At 42.2% G+C, this 17,762-nt stretch overlaps 1 protein-coding gene and 2 pseudogenes across 3 annotated transcripts in view; 1 reads left to right on the top strand and 2 right to left on the bottom strand.

Annotated features, from left to right (window-relative positions):
• The window catches only part of SMAP2 (small ArfGAP2), a 49,221-nt gene extending 37,823 nt beyond the window's left edge, over positions 1-11,398 (bottom strand). Inside the window, exon 1 of the mRNA XM_079776497.1 lies at positions 10,918-11,398. Within this exon, the coding sequence (XP_079632623.1) occupies positions 10,918-11,020 (103 nt within the window). The 5' untranslated portion in view covers positions 11,021-11,398. The remainder of the gene's footprint in view (positions 1-10,917) is intronic.
• Positions 3,741-7,580, top strand: LOC307103267 (large ribosomal subunit protein uL13-like; annotated as a pseudogene). The gene has a single exon. The product of its transcript is annotated as a large ribosomal subunit protein uL13-like (transcript).
• Positions 11,399-12,101: 703 nt separating the features above from the next.
• LOC307103511 (pre-mRNA-splicing factor 38A-like) lies at positions 12,102-13,497 on the bottom strand (annotated as a pseudogene). The gene is made up of 2 exons: positions 13,483-13,497; positions 12,102-12,856 (listed from the first exon to the last, which is right to left on the bottom strand). The product of its transcript is annotated as a pre-mRNA-splicing factor 38A-like (transcript).
• Between the last annotated feature and the right edge of the window lie 4,265 nt (positions 13,498-17,762).

The following is a 17,762-nucleotide window of genomic DNA, read 5'->3' on the forward strand; positions in this document are numbered from 1 at the left end:
TACGTAAACCCACATCTAAAAATGTGAGCTCTGTGGTAGAAGCTTGGGGATTCATAATCTTTCCATCACTAGCAACTGCTGCAAAAGACTGCCTGGTTATTTGAGAAAAGGCTCTTCTCTCAAATCGCTATGCTAAGACAGGCTTACCAGCTACAGACATTAGATCTCACTTCCTCCCATATCTGCTTTACTATTTTCAATAAATCATAAAATGAGGGTGTTGCACGCTTGTTTTTTGGTTGAGGAGAAATGACATGAAGCCTGAGGAACCCAGTTCTCACTGCTTTGAATTAAGAAATTTCTTTCTGCCCTGGCCAGTTTGGCTCAGTGGATAGAGCGTCGGCCTGAGGACTGAAGGGTCCCAGGTTCGATTCCGGCCAAGGGCACATGCCCGGGTTGTGGGCTCGATCCCCAATAGAGGGCATGCAGGAGGCAGCCGATCAATGATTCTCTCTCATCATTGATGTTTCTCTCTCTCTATCCCTCTCCCTTCCTTTCTGAAATCAATAAAGAAATATATTTAAAAAGAAGAAATTTCTTTCTGAAAGTTTTGACTTGAAGTTAAAAAAAAAATCAGTATAGCATTCTTCAGGTGGGCTTCTGAAATCTAGTACTTCCTCAATAAACTATATTCTATATGTATGTAAAAGCAAACCAGAATATCCATAGGAAATATACAGAGGAGGAGGGGGTCCTATGTCAATAAAAATGGTCAGAAAACTACTTAACATTACTTGAAAATGAAAAAAAAAGCAGCAATAATAAAATCCTGTTAACCACCCATTGATATGTTACAAAGGTGGGATTCCAGGGCAAGTTTCAGCCACATATGAGGGAAGTCAGGGGGGAAGGGTAAAGTTGGACAAACTGAAGACGACCACCAGGACAACCTTACACTGATGGATGGTCACAGCTGAAGGCAGATTTGACTCATCTCTGAGGCTTTCCACTGGGGAGGGACCTGCAGTGCAGCCATCAATGGACCAGCATCCACAAAGCCTGTGGAGAAATACAGGATCCAGAAGAGTGGGGTAGGAAAGGAGAAAGTTTGGAAAATGGAAGAGTCAAATACAATAGTGAAATATTGTACTTATTAAACATAAGGCTTCAAAAATGCATAGATGTGCCCAGCCGGCATGGCTCAGTGGTTGAGTGTTGACCTCTGAACCACGAAGTCACGGTTCGATTCCTGGTCAGGGCACATGCCCGGGTTCTGGGCTTGATCCCCAGTGTGGGGTGTGCAGGAGGCAGCCAATCAATGATTTTCTCTTATTATTTATGTTTCTATCTCTCTCTCCCTCTCCCTCCTCTCTGAAATCAATAATTTTTTTAAAAAAATACATAGCTGTACCTCTTAAGTTGAATGGACTGGCTGAAAAGAACTGGTATTCTGGAAAGCAGTCTTATACACTTTTTAAAATACAAATTACATTTTAATGACATCTGGAATCATAGTAATACCTGCCAAGAGGAAATTAATTTTTGGAGAAAAGAGAAAAACAATGAAACCTATGCAATTTTTACAGTTGGTAACCTTACTCAAACAATGAGGGTCCCTTATCCGAGCCTCTGCGGAAAATAGCCTAAAAGCAAACATACTTACACTCCACTGAAAACCTTTGCTGGCCTAGTTCCACCAATTCCATTAACATAGCAGGGGCCCAAAGGCAGGTGACCTGATTGACAAAAAAAGCACTTCTAGAAAGTGCTAAACTTGTATCATGTAACTCCTTAAGCACTTTATAATCAAGAAGAAAACTAGTAGCAATAATTTGGAAAGTTTTGCCTTTAAATGGAGCAGCAGAAACTTTCCTTACAAGATATACTTTTCAGGTCCAGTATAGAAGAAAGTAGATCCAGTGATCTTACCTCCCTCCCCCAGAGCTAACCCATCTGAAGATGTAAGGGTGGGGGAGACAGATAAAGACCAGTAAAATACGTGGCACAAGGGAAATCAGCTCCACCACAATTACCTTCAATATATACATACATACATACATACATACACACTCACACACTAATCTGCACCATGTTTTAAGGCTGCAATCCTCAAAATTCTCTCTGTACGTCTTAGGTGTAACTGACTCAAGTCTTGCAGTTGTAGACTGGACAAACTCGATGTATACACATCCTGCTTAAGGATTCCCAGAATAGACAGGGTGGGAACTTATTTTCTGAGTAACCAAATGATAAATCACTCCTGGAAGCGACCAACAGTCAAATCGGATTCAACAGAAGCCAATTTTCCTAGTCACGCATCCTATTTGTATGAGCAATGACTGAGTTGTTATATTACTTCCTGATACCAATTATTGTTTCAGTTTCAGCAATAGTTAAGAACCTTTAGAAGCACACAAACTTGTACCTGCTTGAAAACCCTTCTTATCTCTTGTCTAAAATAATGCAACTATTTACTTATAAGCAGAAAGAATACTGTATCTTGGAGGTTTTTTTAAGTGCTTTTGCCTGTTGCCATTTGGATCCTACCCTTGCTCCACTCTATCACAGGGAAATACGTCTCCCTTGCCAACTGATTTCTGGGTAAGTTCCATCTATGGTTGGTACTGATAAGGATAAGAAATAGGACAGGGGAAGCCAGGGTAATGCCCTCTCTCTTACTTGGTTTGAGTTCCAGCTGCCACCAGACAGCTCTTCTTTCCATGCTTCTAGCTCACACCAGATGGCTCAGGCTTCTGGCCTTTGGTGACACCAGCACTTTCTAATTTCCTTAGGGGTATAGTAGCTCCCAGGTTGCTAATCTCTGGGTTGCCTCACCAGCCCATTTACCTTCTCAGCTCTTATATCATCTGTGTAACTTATTCCATATATTAAATTCCCTTTGCTTGTACTACCTACAGTGGTTTCTATTTCCCTAATGGATCCCTGACTTTAAAAAATATTTTAAACTTAGCTTCCCTGCTCTCGCTGGTTTGACTCAGTGGATAGAGTGTAGGCCCTTGGACTGAAGGGTCCCGGTTAGATTCCGGTCAAGGAAATGTACCTCGGTTGCAGCCTTGATCCCCAGTAGGGGGTGTGCAGGAGGCAACCAATCTATGTGTCTCTTTCACATCGATGTTTCTGTCTCTCCCCTACCCCTCCACTCTCTCTAAAAGTCAATGGAAAAATATCCTCAGGTGAGGATTAACAAACAACAACAAAAACTTACTTCTCTAAAAATTAAACTTTCAGATAACTTGTAAAATATGTCTTCTAGTAAGAAACAACGGATTTATGAATGACAAAAATCAATTCATTCATTCAAACAAGTATTTACTGAGAGCCTGATCTGTGCCAAGCACTGTTCTAGGTGCTGGGAATACTACAGTGAACAAAATAGGCACAACACCCCTGCCCTCACAGAGCTTACATTCTAGTGGGCATGTCAACCGTGGCAAATTACAGTTTTAAAAGAACTAACCAATATGGAATATGTCTTTTTAACAATAGAGGAATTTGGCAAAAATGAATTCACTTTAAGGTGTTCTACTCTACACAGACGTGGTTCCTACCTTTTCAATGTGGTATGCTGAACTGTCACATTCCAGAGGCCAATACAGAACTTCTTCAAAGTTAGTATCTACTTAAACTGGCCACTTGTGCTCAAACAGAAGTACAACTGTGATAAGGATTTAAGCAGACACAATAATAAAAGTTAGGCACAGTATGCTTAGAATGTAAAACATAAATGTGTTTTATGCAGACTTCTGCTTGGCATCTTTTTCACAGGGGATATCATTTGGAGGAATTGAGTTTGAGTCTATTTAATAAGTCGCTTTATCCTTGTCTATGGCACAGGTAAATACTGCCAACATAACATACAAAGCAGCTGCAATGTACATAATGAGTAAAGTGTTGCAGTCACCAATCGCATGACATTATTCCCAAGATGAAATTTTCAGGCAGAAGAACAGAAACAGACAATGACTCATGTGCTGAACCGTTATATAGACAACCGTGCCCAAGAAAGCTGCCACCTACATACCACAATGACATCAGATGAAAAATGCAGAAAGAAAATAATTTTCTGATTTATTTGAAAGCAATAGATTTGCTGAAAAGTGTACCAGGATCAGGCTGCACTACCTGTTTACACATCCTAAGCACTGAGTAACCACAAACACACACCAGATATTCAGTACTCTTAGACTGAGTATAAAAGCATGTCCAGACTCAAAAACCAATGTCATCAACTCCAGAAATGACATAACACTTACTGCTGCCATTTCACTGGACTTTTCTAAGACAACTTAATGTATTCTGGAAGGTGCACTTCCATGGAGATCTGTGGGCATAGTACTCAGACCTTTCTTATTACTCAGCAATCAGAAATATATTTCATATCTGCAATAGTTATACTTCCATCTGAGTAGCAGGTAGACTTCCAGTACTATGGGAGTCTAAAGCATATTCATAATCTCAGTACCACACAGTAAAGTCCCTTGCCACTCCCCAACAAGTAGGTAAAATACACTGAAGATTCTCCTCACACACACACATGATACATCTGGCAGCCTTTGCACATTGTTTCTTCTGCCCAGAATGCAAAGCCCCCTAAATTCACCTGGAAAAGTCATGCTCATCATTCAAGATACAGACTACATGTCTCTTTGAAGCCACAACTTCCTGAGACCGACTTGTTTGCTTTCTTCAATGCTTTCATTTCTTTCTGCACACAATACCATAATGCTAATGACAGCATTGCATCATTTACGTGTTTACACATCTGCTTTCCCATTAGACTGTAGAGTCCTCGAGCCCTAGTTTTTAATCTACATATCCTGGTACCGTGTCTGACACAAAGTGCGTAAGGAATATTGTCTGAATGAATACATGCAGTGTGGGATTGCAAGCTTGCAAAGAGTTCCCCCTAAAAGTTATGGCATTTTGTAATCTCTGTCCCACTGCCACGGGGTATTTCAAGTACAAGGAGAACAGATAGGAAAGTCTCTCCCAGGGAACAGGTTTAACAAGTTGATATTAAAAGACATTCTAATTGGGAATTGGACAAATTACTTTCAGTAAAACGGTGTCAAGCTAACCACAGCTGTCAGAATTCAGGTGCATTAGCTGCAAAAACCCAAAAAGTTATTTGACCTTGGCTGGAAAAAGCTGTTGGACTATAGATGGAAGCAAAACTTCTTCTGTTGTCTAGATCTGATGGAATTTTTTAACCTTTCAAAAGGTGCCATAGATACAGTTAAAATAATTAAAAATTTATGGGAAAGTTCATGTCCTAAGTAATGATGTTTAGTAACAAGCAATGTTTTAGCTATCAACAGAAACAAATGTAAAGCAAAACTAGAGATTAATTTACTGGAGTTAAAATTTAGTACTACTATTAGAGAATTTAATACAAAGATTCCCTGGTGTATTTTTCAATCAAGTTTGAAGAGTCAGGAAACATCCAGAGACCAACCTCAAGGGTCCCAATAAAGTGCATTTACAAAAATGCCAGAACCCCCACTTCTTTCCCAGGTGGCTGCTGAAGATGGCGTTGGGCAAGTCCTGTTGTTCCATGGCCAAGGCCAACTTCTGGGTCGCCTGGCAGCCATCGTGACCAAGCAGATATCGCTGGGCCAGAAGATGGTGGTTGTGCACTGTGAGGGTATCAACATTTCCGGCAATTTCTACAGAAGCAAGGTGAAGTACCTGGCCTTCCTCCGCAAGCAAATAAACACCAACCCATCCTGCGGTTCGTACCACTTCCTAGCCCCCAGCGGCACCTTTTGGCGACCCAGCAAGAAACACGGCCCCACGAGACCAAGCAAGGCCAGGCCTCCAGGTGTCTGATGGGATCCTGCTACCCTGTGACAAGAAAAAGCAAATGGTGCTGCAGCCCTCAAGGTTGTACATCTGAAGCCTACACGGAAGTCTGCCTACCTAGGGCGCCTGGCCCCTGAGGTTGGTGGAAGTACCAGGCAGTCACAGCCCCTCTGCAGGAGGGGAAGGAGAGGCCAAGGTCCATTGCCAGAAGAAAAAGCAGCTCATGGGGCTTTGGAAGCAGGCAGAAAAGAACGTGGAGAAGAAAACTGACAGATACACAGAGGTCCTCAAGACTCATGGACTTCGGGCCTAAGCCAAATAAAACTGACTGCGAATTCCTAAAATAAATAAATAAATAAAAAGCCAGCACTCCCATATATAGGAAATGGTTTTGGCTTAAAGACTAGGGAATTATTGGGTGAGTCATTCTCATTGTGGCTTCCAGGAACTAGAGTATTTAAGGGAATAACATCAGAATGGGAAATGAATAAAATCAAGATAAAATAAAGAAGATCAGCAATGGTAATAAATAATGCTTACATCTGTGTAACACTTTTATTTACTCAGCACTTTTGTTTTCAAAGGAGGAAAATTAAACTGAGAATGTTAGGTGGCAGACTGAAGGTCCCAAAGCTAAAATAAGTAAAGGAGTTTAACTGGATATTTCAACATCAAGTCTACAGCCCCTTCCACTGCCCTGCTTCTTTGCACCTGTAAGGTGAGCTATGTGCCATGGATGGGCCTCAGACACTTTCTAAGACGCCTTTAATGAGATCAGAGGTTTCCAAATCACTTGAGCAAGATAACCTAGGTATAGCCTTATAAAATGCCTTGGAAGAATGAGGAAGCCCCTCAATATTGTGAACCTTCATGTTCCCCATGTTATACTATTGTCTGAAAAATGCAAGTGTGCAGCCCTGGCTAGGTAGCTCAGTTGGTCAGAGCATGGGCCAAATATGCCAAGGTTGCAGGTCCGATTCTAGATTACAGCACATATAAGAATCAACCAGTGAATGCATAAATAAGTGGAACAACAATTCAATGTTTCTCTCTCTCTTTCTTGCTGCCTTCCTCTCTCTCTTTAAAAATCAATCAATAAAAATACATTTAAAAATAATTTAAAAGAAAAATGCAAGCTGCCATTAAGTGGGGGTAACACCTACTTTTTGCACAAAAGCACTGTTTAGGAACATATTTAAATGTAGTTGTCTATGCATAGATTATATCTTAAAAGTCACATAAGAAATTACCAATAGTGGTTACTCCCAGGAACGAAAATGATGACTAAGGAATCAGGGACAGGAACACAACTTTTCACTGTACACATTTGCCTTTAAACCATTTGAATTTTTTTTTAAAGATGATTTTAAGTATAATTTTATTATAATGTAAAATCTAACTACATGTTTAAACCATTTGAATTTTGAACCACATGCAAGTGCTACCTTTTTCAAAAGGTACATTTAAATTTAAGAATATATAATGGGAATTGAACCAGATGCAATGGTTAGGTGATTCAAGGTGAAACATTTCAGAGATAGGATGCAGCAGAAGAGAAAAGTAAAAAATATTACAAAGTTTCTGTCAGACTCCAGAATTCCATGTGGTGTTTCAGAGTCTGAAGTAAATATTCCTCAAGACCATCAAATTTCTTTCTGTTTAATTCTCTGCTCATTATACAGCTCTCAATTTTTTACGAGCCTTGATATTGAGAAAGGAGTGTCCCAAGAGCGACACAAGTATTCAGGTCATCAGAAAGGTAGATCCTTTCATGGTAAATAAGATCGTGTCTAATTTAAACCAGTCTCTGAAGAGGTCAGTCAATAAAGAGTTATTTCAGGCGCACTGATAAAACATGGAACTGCAGAGCTAAAGACTACACCTTGGACCAGTAAGACCCCACCAAGAGTCTATGCAAAACTAGGACCCAGCCTTAACCAGGTAGAGTTACCATTGACATACCTGGAATTTTCAGTGTGTTTGTCCTCTGTTCCACCACTACTGCTTAGGTCAATCCAAAAACACTTAACCTAAAGGCCACAATAACTTGAAGATTTGGGATGGTGAGGAAGCCACATCTTTGGGCCTACAGCGAGTCACAGTATTTTTATTTTTTTAAGGCAGTGCCAAATCAGCTTCCTTTCCCACACAGGAATCACTGTGCCTTAGAGGTACCAGAAACCGGTGAGTCTTGTGCTCAAGAGATTTAAAAAAAACCAGGACTAACAAAAAACGTGTACTACATAAAGAGAACACATTCTTGTTCTCTACTCTAATGTTTAAATTATGTATCTAAAGATAATAACATTCTTAAATAAGTATAAGGTTTTAAAAAGGAGATTCCTTGCCAAAGAGTTATTATTTTTGGACATTGCAAAAATACCTGCTCACAGGTCTGCAGTCCAGGGCAACATCATCTAATTTAATATGGATGGATTAGCAATCACTCACTGATTTTTAATTGGATCAAACCATAAATCTTTGAGGACCCAGTTAGCTCTCAATTTTCTAAGTAAGAAAGGACACGAGACACAGAGATAAGCTCACATCCAAGTCTCATTTTAGCCAACAGTTTTTAAATTCCTCTTCCCACTAAATATATTTTTTACCACAGCTAACAGGCAACATAACCTATTGATTGTAAATGCCTCTTCTTTCCACCATCTGACAGTTGTTCACATGGTCATTATGACAACCAAAACCAGGAAAAAGGAAGAGGAAAATGAGTGAGAGGGGCTGAAATAGTGGAGGGCTTAGATAATTCATAAACTGGGTAAACTGAGGCCTGACCATAAACAAATGTCTTATTTAACTGAATTGAAAGATGACTGACATCTTGTCATCTCAATTTTAATATAATGGCCAAGTCACTGTTAAACTAACTTGTGAAAAGAAATTGTTTCAGGAACCTGGATTCTACCATCAACACCAGTTAATAAGGTTTACAAGCCATCATTTACTAGTTCTCATTAAGAATTAACTAATGTTTCATTACCTGATCCCCAGTTAATGCTACTGATAAAGAGCAATGGAAAATTTGGAGAAGTGATGAATCAACCTCTTTCTTCCATATGCTCTATTTTATTGGAATATGAGTAAGAATAAGAGTGGTATGATGGGGAAGTGGGGAGTCAATAGGGAAAAAAGGGGGACATCTGTAATACTTTCAACAAAAAAGATAATTTTTTTAAAACTTCAATAAATAACTGTTTATAAAAATTCCTTTAAAAAAAATTCCTTTAAAAAAACGAGTAGTATGACAAATGGGGAGTGGGGGCGTTACTAATCATCAATGGCATCTGACTCCCCAAATGTAGCAGGCTCACTCCACTGGGTTGCTTCACTGTGACTCAAGATCTATCAACCAAGGACATAGGGTAATTTAAGTAAAATCAAGAGGTACACTCCCAAATTTTAAACCGAATCTTCTAATAGATTTAGGACAAAAGCTAGCAAGAGTCAACTTTAAGAAATTAACCTACTCAACATAAACTGATTCTAAAGTACTTTTGAAAATGAATTCTTGCTAATGCAAAAATTCAGAAAAGAAGTCTGGGGACCTGCTTTCCTAATGATACATTTATCTATTGGTAGAGGGCACTAAAATATATTACTACTAGTAGGTGTCTAGTAGTATCAATGTATCATCTCCCTGTTCTCCTCACATAACCTTATTTTTCTAAAATAAAAGGTAATTAGCCCGGCTGGCGTGGTTCAGGAGGTCACAGTTGGATTCCCTGTCAGGGGTCAGGGCACATACTTGGGTTGCGGCTAGATCCCCATCGGGGAGCGTGCAGGAGGCAGCCAATCAGTGTTTCTCTCTTATCTTTGATGTTTCTATCTCTCTCTCCCTCTCTCTTCTTCTCTGAAATCAATAAAAATATTTTTTAAAAATAAATAAATAAAATAAAACAAAAGGTAATTAGTGAAAGCATCAATTATGCATATACTTCCCTTGTCAATATTGATAAATACAAATACATTTGAATACTTCTTGTATACTATATGCCCAATATGTTATATGGCAAATCCACTGCACAATGAACAGAAGTAAATTAACAATAGTTCCCAAAATATAACTCTATTTCTCCCCAACCAAAGAAAAAATTTTTCCCAACTCCTCTAATTATATTCCAAATAATTCAGAAAGATAACAAGGAAACAAAATATTTATAGACACTTGTATCTGTAAATTTCAAGTGCAAACATGTCACTAATAACCATGCTTTCTATCATACTGATTCTTAATTGGATCAAACCAGGAATCTTTGAGGACACAGAAAACAAAGACCAAATGGCTCTGCCAATTTCTAATGATCATATTTCACCTTTAGAAGGGTAATCACCATGGAAGCAACAAATTCAATCCATCCCTTGCTTCCTTCTCTCCAGTGATTACACGGATCCTACGCTAAGGACACAATCCGCTAGCTTCTGCCACCACATACACATTAGGCCTCAAACGCACCCCAGAGCCAGGGCTAGGCTGTCTAGAAATCCGCACTGTGTCACTGCATAAAGCAGTTTCCCACTGCACCTATCCAGGAAGAAAGCCACCTAAGCACTGTCAGATCTCAGCAAGTCGGTAAAATGACAGAAGGAACTGCTAACCAAATTGGCCGGCAGCAACAATCATCACCTTTAAAAAATCATTTAAGCACTTTTCCTCCCCATCATCACCTCACTTTTCTCCTCTCTCTCCCGCCCTCCCCCTTTCTCTTCCCCTCTCTCCTCTCTGTCATGGTCACACAAACTGCAGTTCATCCCCAGCTTGGCAAGTGGAAGGCTGTAAGCCCTGGGCTGCCTCTGGAATGACAGCCCAGAACTCATTCAAAGCCCTGAAATACAGGCACACGCACCCGCACACACCACGCCACTCCACCACCCCCACCATCACCCCGCCAACACACACGCACACTCTCCCTCGCAGCCTCTCCCCACACCAATCCCGGCGCTGCAGATCACCTAGCCGGCTCAGCAGCAGGAGTAGCACGAGGTTACCATTCAGGATGACTTGGACGGCCTACGCTCCAGAAACCCCCTCCCCACAGCCATCTCCCAGGCGCGGCGCGGAAGCAGGAGGACCGCCCGCCCGCCGGGGGTGGGGGTGGGGTGAGGGTGGGGATGGGGGTGGGGTGGGGGGAGTTACGCTACCTTTAGACTGGCAGTCCGCACAAAACTTGTTATCCTCCTCCAGCAGCAGGTTGGCCAGGACCGCCTGGTACCGATCCACGTCCTTCACTGACTTGCCCGTCATGGCCAGGGTGCCGGCGGGGGCAGAGGGCGGTGCGCCCTCCTCACCCCCAGAAACCTTTGCCTCGGTCTGGAGGTGAGGACTCCCAGTCCCCCGCCCAGGGGCACTTCCTGAGCGGGGCAGGACTCTCTCCTCCGCCCCGCGCCCCTCCTCGCGTCAGCCGCGCCCGCCCCCCACGCTGCAGCCCCTCGGCGCTGCGCCCCCTGGCGGGCTTAGGAAAGGCAGAGAAAGCTGCCGGACCAGGGGCCCTCGGCCTCCCGGGTGCGAGGCACAGAAACGATGGCCTGGCCTGCCCGTCTGCGAGCCAAGCGTCCCGGGCCCCCGTTTCCCAGGCAGCTGCCGGCCGCTCCGCCACCACCTCTGCCGTCTACTTCCGGCAGATCTTCCTCTTCACTTCCACCCTTCCCAGCCCGCGCATGCGCCACGCCCCCACCACTTGGTACTGGGCTCTTCCCTGGGCTCCGCCTCTCAAGAACCAATCCGGGCAGAAGTGAGGGGCGGAGCTTGGGTGGGGCGGAGGGCGGGGTGGACACGCCCCCAGCATGCCCTTGGAAGGGAATGAATGGAGCCAGGCAGAAAGACACCCTTTGAAAGTAAAGAGAAACAGCAATCAACTCCCCCCTCCCCCCAGCACCTCTTTCATTTAATAAGAAAACAAAATGTGGAGATTCTTTATGTCAAAAACAAAACAAAAAACATCCGTTGTCTAGCCGGCATGGTTCAGTGGTTAAGCTTCGACCTATGAACCGGGAGGGCACGGTTTGATTCCCAGTCAGGGCACATGCCCAGGTTGCGGGCTCGATCCCCAGTGTGCAGCAGCCAATCAATGATTCTCTCTAACCATTGCTGTTTCTATCTCTCTCTTCCGCTCTGAAATCAATAAAAATATATTTTTTAAAAACCCTAAAATATTCTCTTAGCTGCCTCGGGAGTAGATCTTCATCTTTCCACATAGAGAGGTAACTTCATATCTGCAGGCCATTTGGACTAAACCCAATCTGACTTCATTATGCCTTTCCTCTGGCTCTTCTTGTGGCTCTTCTTAGATGTTTTTGGAGACTTTGAGCGGCCCCTGTGTCTGTAACTAAGGAGATCTATGAGGTCTTGGACTCCTGCTCTGATGCCTCTCTCGGCGGGCGGCGAGGGGAAGGGCTCCTCCTCTTGGGAGACCTACTCCGCCTTCAGGGAGACCCACTGCTACTTCTCCTGGAGCGCTGTGTGGGCAACAGGCCTAGTCTCCGAAGCTTCTCCAGCGGTGATCAGGTGATGGTACTACCCTCTGCAACTTCTCATCCTCTTCACTGGACTGGACATCATCCATGTCTTCCTCTCCTAGAGCGCTAACCCGAGGCTCCAATTGCTCAGCTTTCTCTAGCACATAGCGTTTCTGTAGCCGGGCAGAATGATGTCATAGACTCTCCCACAGTGCAGTAGTTCATCAATGAATTCATCTACGTGCATCAGCTCAAAATCCCCATCTCGGTTCTGGCTCTTAATTTTTCTATAGCCGTTGTACAGAGGCTCCATGAACTCGTAGCAATCAATTGCAGTGCCTGCCAGCCTCATGTAAAGTGTTCCCAACATGCGAATGTACTTGAGGTCTTCATTTTTTATAAACTCAACAATGATATCCTTCTCCGGTTGAATCTGCAGCAACTTCAAGGTCAAACACAGAAAGGGAGTTGGCTTTATGTTGCCACCATACACGCCACCCACAAACTTTAACTCCATGGCTTTATCAACTGCAAGTTCAGCCGTCAGTCCAAAGCACTCCTCTTTCCAATACTTGGACTCATAGATTCAAGTCGGAATGATCTCCTCCACCAGCTCTCCTTCACCCTGCGGTTCACCATTTTCATTTTTATTTTAAAAAAAATATATTTTATTGCTTTTTTTTTACAGAGAGGAAGGGAGAGAGAAACATCGATCAGCTGCCTCTTGCACACCCCCTACTGGGGATGTGCCTGCAACCAAGGTACTTGCCCTTGACCGGAATGGGTTCACCATTTTTAGAACCTGGTTCCACTTATCCAGGCGTTCATGGATGTGCCCTGACTGGGGATCGCACAGCAACCTCCGCGTATCTGAATGACGCTCTAACCCACGGAGCTACCGGGCCTGGTTCAGACTGATTGATTTTGTAAGTTTCCTGGTCCCCATTTATCTCATCTTAAAGGCACATACTCCGCCCCTCCCCGTCCCCTTTCCCACCTCGACCCCACCCCCCAGATAAGTAATGTGAAATTGGCAACTGAGCTGCCACCAACGTTTCCCGGGCCCCCCCCCATCCCCCACAAGCTTGTTGTCTTTGTGCAGAGCCAGATTTCTCTTAAACCTTTATGTGGTTGAGTTTATCATTCATACACAGCAATGAACATTTACTGAGCACTTACTTTGTGCCAGGCACTATGCTAATCTCTTTACATGAATTATCATAATATAGTCCTCATATCATTGTTAGATACATTCTTGCGCTCCATTATGCCCTGCTTGGAGCCCCTCCCGGAGATTTTCCTGTTATTCTCATTATAGGTTTCATGATTAACAGCCTTCAGTTTCCAGTAAAGTGCCTCATCCAGTTTCTAGTGGACTGCCTACACCCGGCCCCCACCTATACCTGGTCTGACCAGTTACTCTGACTGACCTTTACAAGAGACATAAGTATCGCTGCCCCCCTGATGCCATTTTGGTCTCAGCCCTTCTGCTAGCAGAGGTAAAAATAAGTTTATAATTCTTTTTTTAAAATATAGTTTTATTGATTTCAGAGAGGAAGGAAGAGGAAGAGAGAGAGATAGAAACATCAATGATGAGAGAGAATCATTGATTCAGCTGCCTCCTGCAAGCCTCCTACTGGGGATCAAGCCTGCATCCCAAGCATGTGCCCTTGACCGGAATCAAACCTGGGACCCTTCAGTCCGAAGGCCTATGTTCTATCCACTGAGCCAAGCCAGCTAGGGCAAGTTTATAATTCTTTACTCCTTTTGGCCTCATGCATTCCTCCATCAGTGACCCTAACATTTGGTGCTAAAACCCGGGAGGGTTCCACGGGGAAGGGGAACCATCACCCAGGCCTCAGTTACCCTGAGTTTGCTACTCGGAGAGCAGTAGGCAGTGGCAGCTCGACCTGGATTTCTGAGTCCTACTTGGGTGACATGATCGCCGGCCTCAATCACCTTCAACAGACTTATTAGTAGATATATGGATGTTAATGACTGCCTGTGAGGACTCAGAAGGAAGAGAGGAGCATATGGTAAAGAAAACATGTTGCCCGGCTGGTGTGGCTCAGTGGCTGAGTGAAGACCTATGAACTAGGAGGTCATGGTTAGATTCCTGGTCAGGGCATATACACAGATTGTGGGGTGGGCATGCAGGAGGCATCCAATCGATGATTCTCTCTCATCATTGATGTTTCTATCTATCTCTCTCTCCCTTTCTCTCTGAAATCAATAAAAATATGTACTAGTATATATTTTAAGAATGAATGAGGACTTAATGATTTGGGAAATTCTCAGCCTATCTAGGTTGCTAATGATATTACAATGAAAAGATTCATTGTCAGAGAGAACCCAGAAATCAACCCACGCTATTATGCTCAATTAATATTTGACAAAGGAGACAAGAGCATACAATGGAGTCAAGATAGTCTCTTCAATAGATGATATTAGAAATATTGGACAGATACATGTAAAAAAAAATGAAACTAGACCACCAAATTACACCATACACAAAAATAATCTCAAATGGATAAAAGACTTAAACATAAGACAGGAAACTATAAAAATCTTAGAAGAATCCATAGGCAGCAAAATATTGACATATCTCGTAGCAATATCTTTACCGACACATCTCCCAGGACAATGGAAACTAAGGAGAAAATAAACAAATGGGACTGCATCAAAATAAAGAGCTTCTGCCCTGCAAAATAAATCATCAACAAAACAAGAGAGCCCAACGCATGGGAGAACATATTTGCCAAAGTTACATTCGATAAGTGTTTAATCTCCAAAGTTTATAGGGAACTCAGACAACTTAACAAAAGAAAGATAAACAATCCAATTTTAAAAAATGGGCAAAGGACTTAAATAGACACTTTTCGAAAGTGGATGCACAGAAGGCCAAGAGACATATGAAAACATGCTCAGAGTCACTAATCATCCGAGAGATGCAAATCAAAACGACAATGAGGTACCATCTCACACTTGAAAACTGGAAAACAGCTGAAACCGGTTTGGCTCAGTGGATAGAGCGTCGGTCTACGGACCGGAAGGTCCCGGGTTCGATTCCGGTCAAGGGCATGTACATTGGTTGCGGGCACATCCCCGGTGGGGGGCGTGCAGGAGGCAGCTGGTCGATGTTTCTCTCTCATCGATGTTTCTAGCTCTCTGTCCCTCTCCCTTCCTCTCTGTGAAAAATCAATAAAATATATTTAAAAAAAAAAAGAAAAGAAAACTGGAAAACAGTATGGAGTTTCCTCAAAAATTTAAAAATGGAACTCCCATTTGACCCAGTAATCCCACTTCTAGGAATATAGCCCAAGAAATCAGAAACACCAATCAGAAAGGATTATATGCACCCCTATGTTCACAGCAGCACAATTTACAATAGCTAAGATTTGGAAACAGCCTAAGTGCCCATCAGCAGATGAGTGGATTAGAAAACTGTGGTACATCTAGTACACAGTGGAATACTATGCTGCTGTAAAAAAGAAGGAATTCTTACCATTTGCAACAGCATGGATGGAACTTGAGAGCATTATGCTAAGCGAAATAAGCCAGTCAGAGAAAGATAAATATCACATGATCTCACTCATATGTGGAATATAATGAACAACGTAAACTGATGAACCAAAATAGAACCAGAGTCATAGAAGCATCAAACAGACTGTCCAACCTATGAGGATGGGGGGAGGGGGGTAAGAGATCAACCAAAGGACTTGTATGCATGCATATGAGCATAACCAATGGATACAGACAGGGGGGTGGGGTGAGGGCATGTGCTGTGGGGTGGGGGCGGCCAGGGAGAGATCAATGGGGGGAAAAGGAGAAGTATGTAACACTTTAAACAATAAAGAATTTTTTTAAAAAAAGGAAGGAACTCTTACCATTTGCAACAGCATGGATGTACCTGGAGAGCATTATGCTAAGTGAAATAAGCCAGTCGGAGAAAGATAAATATCACATGATCTCACTCATTTGTGGAATATAATGAACAACATAAACTGATGAACAAAAATAGAGTCAGAGAAAAAATATTTTAGAACATAATAGAAATAATCCTGTTATTTGCAGATTTTTAATATTTCCTACAACTTGTGTGATATTATTCCATGTTAGTACAGTTTTGGTAATAGTATTATATTTAAACTCTTTTTTTCTTGAAATATTAATGTTTATTGCATGTAACATTATTATATTTAAAATCATTTTTCTTGAAATATTAATGTTTATTGCATGTAATATTATTATATTTAAAATTGTCTTTCTTGAAAAAAATCTTTTTGAAGAGATTATGTGTGTGACTCATAGATCCCCTCAGCTATCTCAACAGAAGCCAAAAATAGAAATGGATTTATTTAGGAAAGATCATGAAAGAGCCTCTTATCTAATGGTGTGAATCCCTGAGACATACATGAGAGACCCACAAGGTTCTTGAGAATTTTATATCCGGAGGAACAGTGCCACTTGAATAGAAAGGGACAGAGAAATAAATGAAGGCTGCAGGACGGACCCACAAAATTCTACCAACAGGATGGAAACAGGTGCTATACTTCATGAAAAAAAGAAAAATGACTCCAAGGACAGAGCCACAGAATATTAGTATCCCCAGGCCTTGAAACCTAATGGACTTGGTCCAATTTAATCTTTAAATCACTTGGGACCGATGAGATTATACTACATCTCATCTGGTGCCTAATATAGATGAGTCAGATTATGATATTTGGGCCTTTTGAATTGGTGGGATTTTTTAAAGTATTTTTTATTGATTTCAGAGAGGAAGAGATAGAAACATCAATAATGAGAGAGACTAATTGATTGGCTGCTTCCTGCACGCCCCCTACTGGGGATTGAGCCCACAACCTGAGCATGTGCCCTGACGGGAATGGAAGGAACCGTGACCCCCTAGTTCATAGGTTGATGCTCACACATTGAGCCACACTGGCCAGGCTGAGCTGGTGGGATTTAGATGAAATTTTGGACTTTTAGTAATACTTGAATGGGCTGGGAATTTGGGGGGACTTTTTGAAATGAGGCAAATGTATTTTGCATGCAGGACAGACACAAATATTTGGGGGTGGGGACAGAGAAAGGACTGTGGTAGGCAGAATAATAGTCCTCCAAAAATGTCCATCTTCTAATCCTCTGAACCTGTGAATCTGTTATATTACATGGCAAGTGGGTCTTTGTAGATACAATTAAGTTAAGGATTTTGAGATGGAGATATCCTGGATTATGCAAGTGGGTCTAATGCCATCACAAGGGCCTTTAAAGGTGAAAGAGGAAAACAGGAGAGAAGCAGAGAGAGATTTGATGATGGAATTACGGTCAGAGAGATGTAACTTTTCTGGCTTTGAAAATGGAAGAAGGGGGTCATGAACCAAGAAATGTGGGAAGCCCCCAGAAGGTAGAAAAGGCTAAGAAACAGGCTCTCCTTTAGAGAATCCAGAAGGGAACACCAGAGACAAACAAGGGGTAAAGCGGAGGCAAAGAGTCAAGTCCAGAGGCAGTTGTAATAATCCAAGCAAAAG

The sequence above is a fragment of the Cnephaeus nilssonii genome (assembly GCF_951640355.1).
Source record: "Cnephaeus nilssonii genome assembly, chromosome: 7".
Classification (NCBI taxonomy): domain Eukaryota; kingdom Metazoa; phylum Chordata; class Mammalia; order Chiroptera; family Vespertilionidae; genus Cnephaeus; species Cnephaeus nilssonii.